The 15541-nt window shown below is 45.5% G+C and overlaps 1 protein-coding gene across 3 annotated transcripts in view; it reads right to left on the bottom strand.

Moving 5' to 3' along the window:
• The window catches only part of sh2d3ca (SH2 domain containing 3Ca), a 40910-nt gene extending 27577 nt beyond the window's left edge, over positions 1-13333 (bottom strand). Inside the window, exon 1 of one of the 3 annotated variants that reach the window (XM_045225407.1) lies at positions 13296-13333. In XM_045225407.1, coding sequence (XP_045081342.1) covers positions 13296-13331 — 36 coding nt within the window. In that variant the 5' untranslated portion in view covers positions 13332-13333. Of the gene's footprint in view, positions 1-5306; positions 5799-13295 lie in introns of those variants that run through there. The other 2 variants (XM_041899007.2, XM_045225406.1) reach the window with 2 other exon arrangements.
• Positions 13334-15541: the final 2208 nt, after the last annotated feature.

The raw sequence follows: 15541 nt of genomic DNA, 5'->3' as shown, positions 1-15541 counted from the left end.
GTGTGTGTGTGTGTACACTCCCGGGGGGAAACACTAGCCCTGCCTGCACATAATCGACGTGTTATTCCGAGAGACACTCATGGGAAATTAGCCTGTGATGCCCCGCTGTGGTGTCACCCTTACCCGCCTTCTCTCTTCCCTCTCTCACCCCCCTCCCTCACCTTCCTCTGTCAATTTTTCCATCCAGAGAATTATGTAATTGTTTTCTGTAGTTGCTGTTGTCTAAGCTCAGAGGAGATGTATACATACTACATCTAAAGAGAGGGATAGTCATCCCTCCATCGCTCGGTTGAGACTGCTATGTGGCATTCTCTTCATCTTTTCAGGAGCATGAGGGGAGTTACCCCCCCCCCCCCTGACGGTGTTGCCTATGGCACAGCTCATAAAGACGCATGGGGGATTTTGTGTGTGTCCCAGCAGTATCAGCTCTGCTCTGTCTGCTGTTTAGTCACACTAAATTTGTCCTAAATGTTCAGAGTCAGCTCAACACTTCAGCAGAGCATACTGCTGCCTCTCTGAACGCTGAAAACAATCTAATCAGGGTAATTTTCTCTCTCTGTGTGTGTTCCCTCTGAACACGATCTAATCAAGGATAGTCTAATTCTTAGTCTAATCTAAATTGAATTGCATTCAAAGCTTTTCAATTTAATTGTTTCATTTTTAGAATGTCTAATTAAAAGTTATTCGTTAATCCCTAACGTATCTTTATGCTAGATTAGATTCTTTCATCGTTTGGGTATCATCAACATTTTAATCTTTAGTCTCATCTTTTTCTAAACGAAATTCAATTCTTTACGGAAACGGTTGTTGAAACGTTTTCTGATTTGATTTTTGAAAATGGTTCTAGTAGTTTTCTTTTATTTGATGTTATCAGTCACCATATCCATCTGTGAAGAACATCAATTCTCCATCTTCTCTTCCACCATGATCAAACACATTGTCTGCTGCTTCGGAGCTATTCTCATATCACCTAGTTGCACTTTATTTGCCTGTGGTCCTTTCATAAAGTAAACTGAAACATTAAGAATTCCACCAGGACTCTGGTACCCAGTAACTCACAAGACCTTTTGGGGGTCGGTTGGAAGAGGAAGAAGATTTAGTTAATAAAGGTATAAATGTCAGTGAGGTAGATATATTCCAGAGAACCAACAGAGTAATGGGAGACCTAGGTTACTCGTGCCTTCTGTTCAACATTTACTTGTCCCATTGATGTCAGAAGTATTTCACAAGGGAGACCTGGAGTCCAGTCGTGCCATAAATAACATCGCTAGTTTGAGGAGTACTGTGACCATGTTACCTCAACCTCCCCTGGCTGACCCACTAATCCTCAGATCCATCTTATCAGAGACCCAACAGACAAATATAAGACCTATGTTATTAGTGCCTTAACCTTAGCAGGGCCCAAAATCTGTAGTTGATGTACTTCTACAGCTAAAACCTTCTACTGCTAAAGCCGTGTACAGTGCTAGTTTGAATGCAAGCAGTACTCCAAAGAGGTACAAAACGGTTGAGAAGCACAAGGCTACAGCACATAGAGAGCTGTGACCACCAGGTTACCATAACCCTCCCTACCCTCGGCCCACTTATCGTCAGGCCTCTGCTCTTATCAGAGAGGCTCAGTAAGAGTGGTTCAGTCATATCTGTCCGGCTGAACTCTGACCTCCTGCTGGCGACCCCTAAACCTCTGACCCCTGACCCCTGGGGTCAAAGGTCAAGTGGACACACAATAGAACCCCTCCCCTGATTCCTCCTGCCTAAATCCCCTCTCCAGATTCCCTCTCTCTAACACCATCAGAAAGTCCACTAACATCAATAAGAGCAACGGTCCACCACCTCAATAATGAAGTTGTGTTTATCAATGTTCAATCATTTGGAATTTAAAAGATATAGACCTACTGGTAGATGAATAGCTTGTGAGGCAATGTGTTGGGGAGCGGGGTTTGGGGGGTGTATAGAGCAGGTGGGGGTAGAAGTAAGTTCCAGACCAAGCCTGTGATCTCTGCAGTGCTGTGCTGCTCCCTAAAAGAGCCACACACACAAAGACTTCTGAAGGGGAACCATGCAGGCGCCATGAGGGGTCCTTTAGATCTCTCTGTATGGCATACACACACACACACACACGAATGCATGCATGCACACATCCCCTTGCCACATGGAAACAACCTCCAATCACTTTCTGTAGCACCTGGATCTGAGGGAGACACACACACACACACACACACATACACACACACACACACAACACACGCACACAGTCTCTCTGGAGTGGAGCAGTCAGTGTGAGTGACAGCAGCGTGAGTAGCGTGACAGAGGTGAGTCTGTCTGTCAACACATTCACACCTCCACAACTCTACCTGGTACAGCGGTCTATTTCCCTGTTACAGCTGTATCCAACACACTTATTTCATTTTAAAATGTTCACCAGTCAGTGCCTCAGCCCTTCTTATACCACACACACACACACACACACACACACGCACACGCACACACACACACACGCACACACGCACACACACCTGCACATACCTGCACACACACACGCACACACACCCGCACACACCTGCACACACACACACACACACATGCGCTCCCTCTCTCACATGACTCGCTGTTAGCTATGTCCTCCAAAATGCCATCTGCAACCACCCTCCCACTGGTTCATTATAGCACAGTCAGGTACTAGTTAATGGCACTTAAACACGCAATCCACATCCTACGTTCCGACATTAAATCTTGAAAAGAGCAAACAAAGAATCTGAAACGGAGGTTTTTGAACTGGCAAAAGGACAGATTGGCTAACTGGGAGAAAGGTGAGAACTAGTGAGTGGGAGCCGCTACAGACCGTAATCCTGACCTGGGGCTATGGATCTGTGGAAGTGTCTCTGCTCTGCTCACTCTTCAGATCCCAGCACCCCTACCATTCCTCACCATCCCTCAGTCTCTAGTCATGTAGGATCCCTTGTGCTTCACTGCCTACCCTCTTTGCTACATCCAGCTACAACTCCAAACAGTTAGCCTGGGTAACAGTCTGTTTCTGCTCTCTTTATGGAATTCTCATGACAAGAGAGTAGAAACAGACTGGCACCCAGGCTACCATGCACTGGCTTAGGTTTTTTTTGGAAAAAGGCACTAATGGTTAGGACTCAGAGCAACAGAAAGAAAAAAACAGAGTGAGCGTGTCTCATTACTAGTGAAAACATCCTAGTGTAATTAACTTCCTCTCTCTCAGTAACAGGCTGATTTTCTCTTGAACTTTAGCGGTTAAACAGCCGCTTAGCCCCTCGCTGCCCTGGGGGGAGTGACAGGCGGGCGAGGCAAGGCGAGGCAGGCGCTCCAAAGAGGATTTGCTGTGAAAAGGACTCGGGAGAGGAGAGGAGGAGCGGGAGCGCCGAGACGAGACACAAGAAGAGTGGAGTAGGGGGGATTACACAGAGGGTCGCATATTACAATACTTAAGCTTGCCATTCGGCTACAGGCGGCGCGGGGCTAATGCTAGCTAACGTCACTAACGCAAATGTATCAGTATCAGTTATAGCTTCTGCTATGTATGTCAGACGGGTGGGGTTGAACATGGTTAATTGACTATGTGGAGGTAGAAAGAGCCCCACGGTAGCTGTTGGTATTGGTCCCTGGGATAATTGGTGGCTGCGGTGGCCCCTAGAGCTCCTGTCACGATTGAAGGCAGTGGAGGCTATAGTGTCACTTTAATTCAGAGGACATGTTTGATACCATTCATTCCTTTGAGCCGGTCCTCCGATTTAAAGTGACACCAGCCTCCACTGGTTGGTGGCCATGGGGCCAGGCCATGGGCTCTGGGGTTGACAGAGAGGCTGGCAGGGCCACAGAGAGTATCCCAGCTGGGTCACTGGGGAGATAAACTGGGGCTGCGCTGCCTGGCTGGTTGGGGTTAGCCTGGCTGGCAGACACAGAAAGGGGGGATTAAAATCAGGGAAAACAATCAAAGTGCAAACTGCATGCAGAGGGGAGAAAGGGGCAGATGGGAGGATTTGGGGGTTCAAGCGCTGATCTGCTCTGTGAACAAACAGGGCTGTAACATCACAATGTCCCAGTTAGAGACCGACTGGGATAGTATAGTGGTCTTAATTACAGACACAATGGTAGCACTGCCAGCACGCAGCACTCCCATAGACTCATAGACCATACGATCAGTAGTAATCTCTCTGCTGGGTGTCCAAAGCACAATATCAGCTGGAAATTGAAAACAACCTAATGGTTGAACTGAAATCCTGCTATTTGTTCCCTGGCCCGGGGAACTGAAATGAACCCCAATCGGATTCTTATTTTTGAGAATGTAGACAGACAGTGTCTCAGCATTTCTTCCTGTCCTGGTGCTGGTCTGAGATCAGGTGATGTAAACAGGACACACAGGTCAACAGACGGAGGATCTTATCAGACCATCTATCAGAGTCAAGTGGCTGAGGCTGGTGGCCTAACTACAAATACTAAAATTAGCCCCTTCACTGAACATACTCCCATTTTCTGCACCAAAGTAACACACAAATACACATACGGGCATGTGCATGTGCACACGTACACACATCAGGGTCATATTATATTTCAATGCCACTACTCTGCTATAAATCCTGTTAATAAACCCTGAACACTGCTACAGTCTCCTACAGACAAGGAACAGTTGTGAAAGTATACAGATAAGAACTACAAAAAAGACAGAGCAGTGAGTAGCAACATACTACAGTGAGGTTTCATACTATCACATACTAAAGCATGACTTTCAATAACAACACACTACATTACTGTGAGTATCCTTACTATCAGATCCAAAGGAATGACTTTTAGTGGTGATCTAATGTAATTCATCTCCCTGCTATTCTCTCCTGTCCTCCTTTAATGTTACAATAGAATCTCTGACCACAATGTGCCAACAATACATCCTTAGGTCATCTGTCAGGAATCAGCCATGCTCATGTTTCTCAGGCTTCTAAATTAGACAAGCACAATTAGATATGCCTGCCTGTATCGTATCGTATCTATGATATCACCAGTTAGCTGCTAGCCAAAACAGGAATGAACACACTCCAACACAACCATTACACACTCTCATGCACTCTCACACGCAAAGACAAAACCACTATCAGAAATGTCCAGAAATTCACAAGCCAATATACAGATTCTGTTCAAACCCAAAACTCTCGAACAAAAACACATCCTTTGAATCACAACCTCTCTCTTTCTCTTTAATTTCTCAAACACAAACACACACCTACAAAAACACACACACACACACACACACACTCACCTACACAAACACACACACACACCCTCACCTGCACCTGCATGAAGGAGCCTCTGTAGAAACAGCAGGCGGCTGCCGACAGGGCGCTCCATAGGCTACAGCGTTCGGTCATGATTCCTCTCCTCACGGCTCAGCTCACGGCTGTACACCACCCTGAGGACCCCAGCACCAGCTCTCCTCTCCTCTGTCACTGTCCCACAGCAGGCAGGCAGCGCTCCTCTCCTCTCCTCGCTAGCAGCCCCGGCCCCGGCAGCGGCTCATCTCACTCAAAACCGTGTGGCTGCTATGCTATGCTACTAGCGCTAGCTAACACTACAGTTTCTACTGCTGCTGGCACTGCTGGTCAGGACTCCAGCTCCTCGCACTCTGTTGCTACTGTCATCTCTCTCCTTCTCTCTCTCTCTCTCCTTCTCTCTCTCTCTCGTACTGCTCCTCTCTCTCTCTCTCTCTCGCTCACACTCTGGTTGTGCTTCACGAGCCCTCGCAGGGATTACCTCATCCCTTTCTGATGAAAGGAGTGGGTGGGGGAGGGTGGAAAGGAGAGAGGGAGGGATAGGGAGGAGGAGGGAGAGATGCTAGCAGGCACTGGTGGAGTGCTGTCGAATTGCAGGCAAGGCAGACCCCACCCACCCCCTCCTTCACGACCACAGAGAGACAATACTGAGAGAGAGAGAGAGGGGGGGAGAAAGAGAGAGAATGAGAGAGAGAGAGAGCGAGAGAGAGAGGGGGGGAGAAAGAGAGAGAGATAGGGAGGGGGAAGAGAGAGAAGGAGGGAAAGCGAGAGAAAGAGAGAGAAGGGGAGAGAGGGAGGTGTGCCTCTTTAGTTTCAGCACCTTCTCAAAGGAATCTGTCCTTTATTCCTAGTTGAAAGGAATTGCAGGGTGGCAAGAGGGGGGCAAAGAATGCACTCACAGACATTTGAATACACATACACAAACACATTCAGACTCTTACACTTACACACCCAGTACATCTTAACTTGTTTGTTCGAAATGTAACATTGGAGCATTATTTTCTGTCTATGTGTAAGTCTTTGCAGGTATGTGTTCTTGTGTTTGTATGTTGTGAAAGGGTTGATGTGCTAAGTATAGAATGTGTCTGAGGACATCATTCATGCTGTGTTTTTGAGAATCAGAGAAAGGCAGGGTGTTGTAAAAAAAAAAGCTTATTTCGCGAGTGTGCACAAAGCAAAACAAAACACAACACACACATCACACACACAAACACATACACACTGCCACATGCACACCAATCTGAGTCGTCACGTCGTCTTGAGCAGTGGCGAGGTGGGGCTTTGTCCCCTGGGGAACTGAGTGACATCACAGAGGACGCCTCACCATGGCAACGGATCTGGAGTCTTGACAGCATCCTAAATTCTGGGAGCTTTTGATAGCCCTGCACTGCAGAGACCTCACGGGAAAGGACATAAAGGGTTGAGAGAATCTCTCTGCTTTATCTCCGAGGTCACCTCTACTACTACGTGTGTGTGTAGTGTACCCCAACACACACAGGGGGTAATCAGTGTGCTAATCGTGTCTGTGAATAAAACAATCTATCAGAGCGAGAGAGAACGACACACAAAGAGAAGACACAGGAGAGATTCATTAGCGAAGGAGTCTTTCTTAAACAAATCTCCCTCAAGCAGCGTTCGGTAGGCGGATTACACTTTGTGAGCACAAATAATCCCATAAGGATGCATGTGTTTCCCTATCTCTATCCCTGAGCGTCCTGCACTGCCAATGACAGCATACAGTGTGTGTGCGCGTCCCATCACGACTCTGCTACCGCTGCCATGGCTGTGTGAACACCAAGAGAGATAGAGCATGGGGCGTGGTAGGGGAGGGGAGCTAGCGTGCATAACATACATAGATTACGTATAGGATGGGATGGGCACTGCGTATTATATATGCACGAAGCACATGCATATAACCACTGTAGATAGTGTGTGTGTGTGTGTGTGTGTGTGTGTGTGTGTGTGTGTGTGTGTGTGTGTGTGTGTGTGTGTTTGATGGGAGAGTGCATTGCAAAGTCACTATTCTTCTCTCTCTCTGCACCCTACCCCCCCTAACCCACCATCATCTATCTCCCATTGCACTCACTGATTCTCCCACCCACCCTCTCTTAACAATAACACAAGGTAATTTAGGCCAATCTAAAAGGCTCTCTCTGTGCTCTGCTCTCTGTCAACCCTTAATCCTCCTGTGCTGATCTCAGATCTTGTCTTTCATCTCTATTAATTTTTTTCTCTCCATCTCTGTTTTTTGTCTCGAAACCCCTCTCCCACTCTCTACTTTCCCTCTAACCTTCTCTTTCTACAGTTTTCCTCTCCATTACTCAACCCCTCCGTTCAAATCTTTCACCTTAAACACCTCTCCTTTTGCCCTCCGCTCCTCTCTCTCTGTCGCAACCACACACCCCCCCCCTCTCTCTTTCCATCTCCCCTCCCTCTCTCTGTCTCTCCATCTTCCCCTGCACTCTGTGTGTCTTCTTCAGTTAAATATTAATTACTGATCCCCATCCTGATGCTGTCCTGCGGGCGGATTGTGGAGCAGGAGGCCCTCACACACACCCACACAGACAATGGAGGAGAGGGAGAAAAAAAAACTGCTCCCCCTGTTCCCTGCCTGGGAGCACCACGATAATGGGGAGCTGGGGAGTGTGTGTGTGTGTGTTCGTGCCTACGTGTGTGTGTGTGTGTGTGTTTGTGTGTGTGTACATCTGATGATCCATTAGTCTCAGATCCCCATCAGCGTTTAGGGCTGCTTCTATTCATTGACTCCTATTCATTATTAATCCATATAAAGCCTTCAGATATTTGACTCAAACACCTTCTGAAACAAAGGCCCTGTAGTACAGTGGAGTAGTTGGAGACTAGAGAGGAGGGTTTGAATGAGAACTGTGGAGCCTGCTCTCACTGGCACAGATTGTGCAGATACCAGCTATTTTTCAGGAAGCTTTTTCTTGCAATGAGCATGATATGTGGTTGTTTGAGCCTACTTTAGTTGAATACACTGATTGATTGTAAGAGCTTCTGCTAAATGACTAAAATGTAAATGCAGTCCTATGTGGCCCAGTTGGTAGAGCATGGTGCTTCCAATGCCAGGGTCGTGGGTTCTGGGGTCAACCATATAAAAATGCATGCATGCACTACTGTAAGTGACTTTGGATGAGAGCATCTGCTAAATGACTCAAATCTAGGCCTAAATGAAAATACATACACCAGCTGCAATTAGACCTGCACTCACTAGACAGTGCCTGCTCTTCCTGGCCCACAGACAGCGTGTGTACTGTGTACTGTGTATTTGTATTTTATTAGGGATCCCCATTAACTGCTGCCATGACGATCAGCTGTGCAGCCAGACATATTTCCCATTCCTTTTGCCTCATCCCTCTCAACCGTGTCACCAGTGCGCCTCACCAGCCCGGTAAGCCTCGTACCTGCTCCCCGCACCAAACCAGTGGTGCGCGTATCCAGTCTGGTACGACCCGTGCCAGCTCCTCGCACCAAACCAGTGGTGCCTGTCGCCAGCCCGGCACGCCCCGTACCTGCTCCCCGCACCAAACCAGTGGTGCGTGTATCCAGTCCAGTACGGCCCGTCCCTGCTCCTCGCACCAAACCAGTGGTGCGTGTCACCTGTCCGGTACGCCCCGTGCCTGCACCTCGCACCTCGCCCCTCTCCAGGTTCGGGGTCTCCCACACCAGGGTCCAGACAGGGCTTGGTGCATCGTGGGAGGAGGGGGAAGCATCGCGCCGAGGTCCAGACCAGACCAGAGGCGCAACGGGGAGACAGAGAGGAAGAGGTCGTCACGCCCGGAGCCGGATCCGCCTCCGAGGCTGAAAGCCCAAACGGACCCTCCCCTAATGAGTCAGGTTGGTGCGGCCGGAGTACGCACCTTTGGGGGGGTACTGTCACACCCTGGCCTTGAGAGGCCGGTTGTCTTTAGTTGGTTTGGTCAGGGCGTGAGGATCTATGTTAGAATTTCTATGTTTAGGATCTAGATGTGTATTTCTAGGTTTGGCCGGGTGTGATTCCCAATCAGAGGCAGCTGTCGCTCATTGTCTCTGATTGGGGATCATACTTAAATAGCCTGTTTGCCTACCTTAGTTGTGGGATCTTGTTCCGTGTTAGGCTTGTATGTGTATAGCCTGAAGACTTCACGTTACGTTGTTTTTTGTTTTGTTTATGTTTATTGAGTTAAATAAACATGTACGCTTTTCACACTGCACCTTGGTCTGACCCGTCTCTCAACGATCGTGACACACTAGCACATTAGAGAATGCTGCTGCCTATTGAAATCACTGGCCACTTTAAGAAATGGAACACTAGTCACTTTAATAATGTTTACATATCTTGCACTACTCATCTCATATGTATATACTGTATTCTATTCTATAATATTCTACTGTATCTTAGTCCATGCCGCTCTGTCATTGCTTGTCCATATATGTATATATTCTTAAATTCCATTCCTTACTAGATTTGTGTGTATTGGGTATATGTTGTGAAATTGTTAGATTTTACTTGTTAGATATTACTGCACTGTCAGAGCTAGAAGCACAAGCATTTCGCTACACCCGCAATAACATCTGCTAAACACGTGTATGTGACAAATAAAATGTGATACTGACTGTTAGCACTTGGTGGTCTATAGCAACTTCCCAAAAGAATAGGCTTTAGATGAGGCAGGTGAACCGGTAGCCATATTGCTTCAACAGCATTTGACATGAGATCTTCTCTAAGATTTACAGGAATATGACTCTGAATATAAACAGCTACACCTCCACCATTGGCATTTCTGTCTCTTCTGTAGATGTTATAACCATATATTGCTACCACCGTATCATCAAAGGAATTATCTAAGTCAGTTTCAGTGATAGCCAGTATATGAATGCTTTCTGTTTCTAGCAAGTTATCGAATTCTTGAACCTTCTTAGGCTATATATGTTAATGTAGCACTTTTCTAGGTTGCTTGATTGTTTTTATTGCTTTACTGGGAGGCTTATCAGAGGTAGACATACAGTGTTATTTATAATTGAGCCAATTGTGCAGAGTGAACTGTGGGCATCCTACTCGGGCAAACCGTTGCAGTGCTAACAGTATAACTCAGGCTCATAGACACATGATTACTGTTGACAGTAGCTGTCGGATTGACAAAGGCATTTCGAGGAACATAAATTAGGTTACTTACATTATGACACACCCCTAGGAAAATGTATATTTGCAGCAGCACTACGACAGCTCAGCGACACAACGGTAGGGATTATCTGAGCAGGGCTCAGTTTGGTAAGTGACGGAAACCCTAGACTATAAGAGACATGTTAGCAAGTCCAGCCCAGTCGATTTACACTCCCTCAGATCAATGGAGGCACAGGCCTAATTCAATCTGCTGTAGGACTCAGTGAAGCAATATCGCAGAAATACTGTGTGTGTGTGTGTATGTAGCCTTTTCATCACCTGCAGTAACACTGGAGAGAAACTATGGAGTGTGAACTGGAACCAGCTAGAACCCCACCCCCTATACCACTACTGCAGCTGAGCCCCCTCTAGCATACACACACACCATGTATGGTGCACACACTCTCCCAAGAAGCATGTGCGCACACTCCGTATGCAGGCGGGCACACACACACACACACACACACACACACACACACACACACACACACACACTGATGAGGCTTCATTAAACCACCAGTGTGTCTTGTGCCAGACATATGTTAATTAACTGCATATAAAACAGCCCCACATCTCCCTCCAGACCCATTAGGCCCATATCATCCAACAGAAGATACAGTGTCAGAGGCACTCTATGATTTTGTGGTATAACGCACACTCACAGACATCTAGGCCATATTCATATGTACCCTACACTATACAATACACTATACATATTCATATGTACCCTACACTATACAATACACTATACATATTCATATGTACCCTACACTATACAATACACTATACATATTCATATACACTACAGGCCATATTCAGTCTGGATTCATGTCCACGTTTCCAGGAAAACATCCCTACCAAGACGAGTTTGTTTGTTTGTTGGTTTTCTGTTGAGTGTCTTAGTTTGACACTGTAAACAACATTGCTGTAGAGTAGCAACAACATGTATCCAAGTAAACATGCTTTCTTGCAGCATTTGAAGAATGATATTTAAAAAACATAATCTGTTCTTTTTATTTTTCAGCCAAATGGCAGCCTCACCACTTTTTGATTGCTGATTTAATTTAGACTTATCCCCATTAATGTATTGAATGAATAAAGTCCTGTGCTTTCACCCTGTGTAACACTCACATAGTCCAGTCCAGGCCAATCCAGTCTAGTCGAGTCCAGGCCAGCCCAGTCCAGTTCAGGCCGTGCCAGGCTGTCTTCTTCTGCCTGATAGGTCTTTACCACAACACTGAACATTCAGGTCAAGTGCTTATTTAAACATAAGTGTCATAAATGTTTCAGAGAGAAGCGATGGTGTTGAGAAAACGAGGGATGGCAACACGGGGCATCGGAGGGGAGGCGGGTGAGAGAGGAGAAGAAAGAGAGAGGAGAGCAGGAGGGAAGGAGTCTCAGAGGAGGGAAGTGATCCTGAGTGGCGCAGCGGTCTAAGGCACTGCATCGTAATGCTAGAGGCGTCACTACAGACCCGGGTTTGATCCCGGGCTGTATCACAACTGGCTGTGATCGGAAGTCCCATAGGGCGGCGCACAATTGGCCCAGCGTCGTGAGGGTTTGGCCGGTTTATGCCGTCATTGTAAATAAGAATTTGTTCTTAACTGACTTGCCTAGTTAAATAAATAAAAAAGAGGTGAGGAAACAAAACGGGAGGGGAGAGGGCATCACTGCACAGAGAACGATAGAGACTGTATTACACCAGAGGGATATGTGGGTAAGTGTTAGTACTTTCTTTTGCCACCAGTTATTTTTGAGTTACAAGGAAAAAGAGACAATGGATCCCAAGTGTTCAGTCAGAACTGAGCACTGTCGTTTGCTATTCTATTCCCTCTACTTTGTGTGTGGGTGTGTGTGTGTGTGGGTGTGTGTGTGTGTGTGTGCGTGCGTCAAAACATATACTGGGTCACATCAAGCAATCACACTCGGCCTCTGACCTCTGCTGTGGATGGATCCAACCCAGAAACCAGGTTTACAGTGTCACCTAGCGGCCTGGTCCTGAACTACACCCAGCACCCTGGAACCCAGAAGTGCTGAAGCAGCGCTGTTGACTTTGGATTCAATTTCCTAAATGGCAGAATGAATTAGGCTAAACGCTGAGAGAGCTTGCTGAAATGGGCATAATTGCAGAAGCACAGGGGTGTAATCAACTACAAAGACCACATTAAAATGGTAATCCAATATAACTACAGAAAAGTACTTTTTTTTTAAGACCCTCCAGTCTGAATTCTGCAGAGTACTACATTATGGTTTGTGAAGCCACTTACTCTAAAACAGTTAAACTTAGATACTTAAAAAGTTAAAAACACAAAACAAGATCAGATTTGGAGAGTTTGACATGTGTAGGTATTCCACAACTTATTTGTTTAGAAACAAGGCCTTTAGCCAAGATCCTGCTTCCTGCTCAGTTGCCTATGGTAACAAACACCATTCACCAGCAGACATTCGACTGTAGCCGAGAAGAGCGGAGCAGAGGGGGGGGAAAGCACTGAGCCTCTTTGTGCTACTGATCCTAATTCAATTACAAACACTGGTCCTGATGTCAGGAGCTCAACTACAGGTTCCCTTAAACCTCACTACAAAGCCAAAACAGGGAGAGGAGATCAACTCACACTGGTCCCCTAACCACACTAGAAAGACCAACTCATTGAACTCACACTGATACTAAATGGTTACCACTGCTCAGATGGGTTTTAGCTCCCAGTCCCTTCCTTTTCTCAGATGCTGAAGCAATTTCTGGGCCTTCTGAGTGGGAACACTGACGCTAGCAGAACCAGCCTACAAACTAACAGATGGACATACATAGGAGGAATAAAAGTAAGGAAAGAAAAAATAAGTCTTACCTTGACATATTCACTCTGGCTGTCTGTATGGTCCATGTGACTGTCGGGAAGAGGGCAGAGAGAATTTGATCAATGTGTGTGCAGATGTAGAATGATAACCACATACAGTACCATACACAGTGGGCATATACCCCATGGAGAAGCTACAGTGTGTTTAACTGTATCTCAGGGGATAAGAGATCACATCAGGGCCTCGTAGAGTAGGCAGAGTACGATCCCTCAAATCTCAAGGGTCCCATAATATTTCCATATAACTTACACTTCACATGAAGAGAGATCAAATGTCAATGCCCCACGGTGGAGCTGGGAGGAGACATACTGTATGAGCCCCATGGCGCAGCTGTAGGCCCCACAACACAGCTAGATCATATGACCCTGCCCATCAGAGAGGGTAATTACGTGCCCACTGAGGACAGAGTTCAAACACCCTGTTAGTTCTCATAGTCCACACACACACATACGCACACACACAGACACACACACACACACACACACACACACACACACACACACACACACACACACACACACACACACGTCAAACAGGCTGGTTCCCACAGAGGAGCTGTATGCCCAGTCACATCACATTACATTACATAGGCCCTGTAGCGGAGCTGGGCAATTCCAGACTTTTCACTTTAAAATGTATGCCAAATAAAAACTATTGATTTCAAAGTTTCAAAAACTCTGTTAAATATCTGCTCCGAATTAAGATTCAAAGATGTCTGCAGAAAGAATGGGGTGTCAGCTATGACATGACACCTTGAGTTTGAAAAAATCTATTTTGGTTATTGAACTACAGTGAATTAAGAGGATTTACACCTGGTAACAGAATTACGGTAACAGAATGACATCATGGGTCCCTGATCTGGACAACACAAGAAATGTATAATTATGGATATGAATGTCATTCTCTTCCTGGTGATGTGGGTCGTTCCACCAATTAGGTGCCTTTTGAGAAGTAAAAAAATATATAAAAAAATATATATAAAGGGATTTCACAAAATATTTACATTTTGGCTGTGTGCATTTTCCCATTTCAAGAGGTGAAATAAAAAATAATGACTATTGTAAAAGCCTATTAAGTGGCAAATAAAATAACAGGGTTGACCATAACAGGTTTCTTAATAAATCAGCCATGAATCCCCTTGTGACAGGAGGAATGGAAGCTTGTTGTGTGCAACAGGGAGTGGCAATTGCATGCAAGCTTCATCATTAAAAAAAATTTGCTAAAAAATTGCTAGCCTGTCTATCTATGGGTAACAGGGTTGATGTGAATTTCTTTAAATAAAAAATGAGGAATAGTTTCACCATATTCAAACGAGAGTTAAGTTAACGTAAAATGGTTGACCTCAAAATGAGGAACAGACATAAATGAATCACTAATCACATGAAATAAATAATAATCTTCAGAAATGACTTTATCAAAGGAACAAAATAACTAGGGCTTTACAATGATGGTGAAACTTGGAGACATTTTCGGATTAAGTGGGTTAAAATCTTCCTAGAAGCGGCAAAGGGTTGATGGAGGGACATGTCAAAATGCTGCATTTTGGCAATTTAGCAAGCCTTTATTCAAATAAAAAAAATCAGATTGATTGATTTCTCCATGTGGTCTATATTAAAGGGCACTTAATTTAATATAGCAGGCATTTAAATTCAATATTGGTGCACAATGTCTACTTAAAATATCAAAGGGAAGCAAAAGGCACTCATTTCGTGGAACGACCCAGGTAGAAATATGCAATATCATTCTTTGCATATATGGGTATTATTCTACACACATTCTACATGTTATTATTCCAATGAGCTCCGCCCCCAAACAAGACCAAATTTGGTTGGTCCGGACCGGACCAAATCTGAAACCACTCATAGATGTCTATGTTTCACAAGTTTGGACATCACAGTACAGCACAGTAGCGCACAGTAGAGTACAGCACATCACAGTAGAGTACAGTTCAGTAAAGTACAATAGATTACAGTAGAGTACTGTATAGTACAGTACAATACAGTACATTATACTGTACTCTACGCTAGTGTGCTCTACTGTCCTGTGCTGAACTCTACTCTACTTTTCTGTACTGTACTCTACTGTGCTTCACTGTACTGTACTGTGCTGTACTGTACTTTGATGTCCAAACTTGTGAAACATAGATGTCTATGATTGGTTCAGATTTGGTCCGGTCACCAATCAAGGACGTCTATGTTTGGGCCAAATCAAGGCTGGTACGGACCAAAAATCTTCA

Source organism: Coregonus clupeaformis, chromosome 15 (genome assembly GCF_020615455.1).
Source record: "Coregonus clupeaformis isolate EN_2021a chromosome 15, ASM2061545v1, whole genome shotgun sequence".
NCBI classification, from domain to species: domain Eukaryota; kingdom Metazoa; phylum Chordata; class Actinopteri; order Salmoniformes; family Salmonidae; genus Coregonus; species Coregonus clupeaformis.
This window is presented reverse-complemented; position numbering and strand designations above follow the sequence as displayed.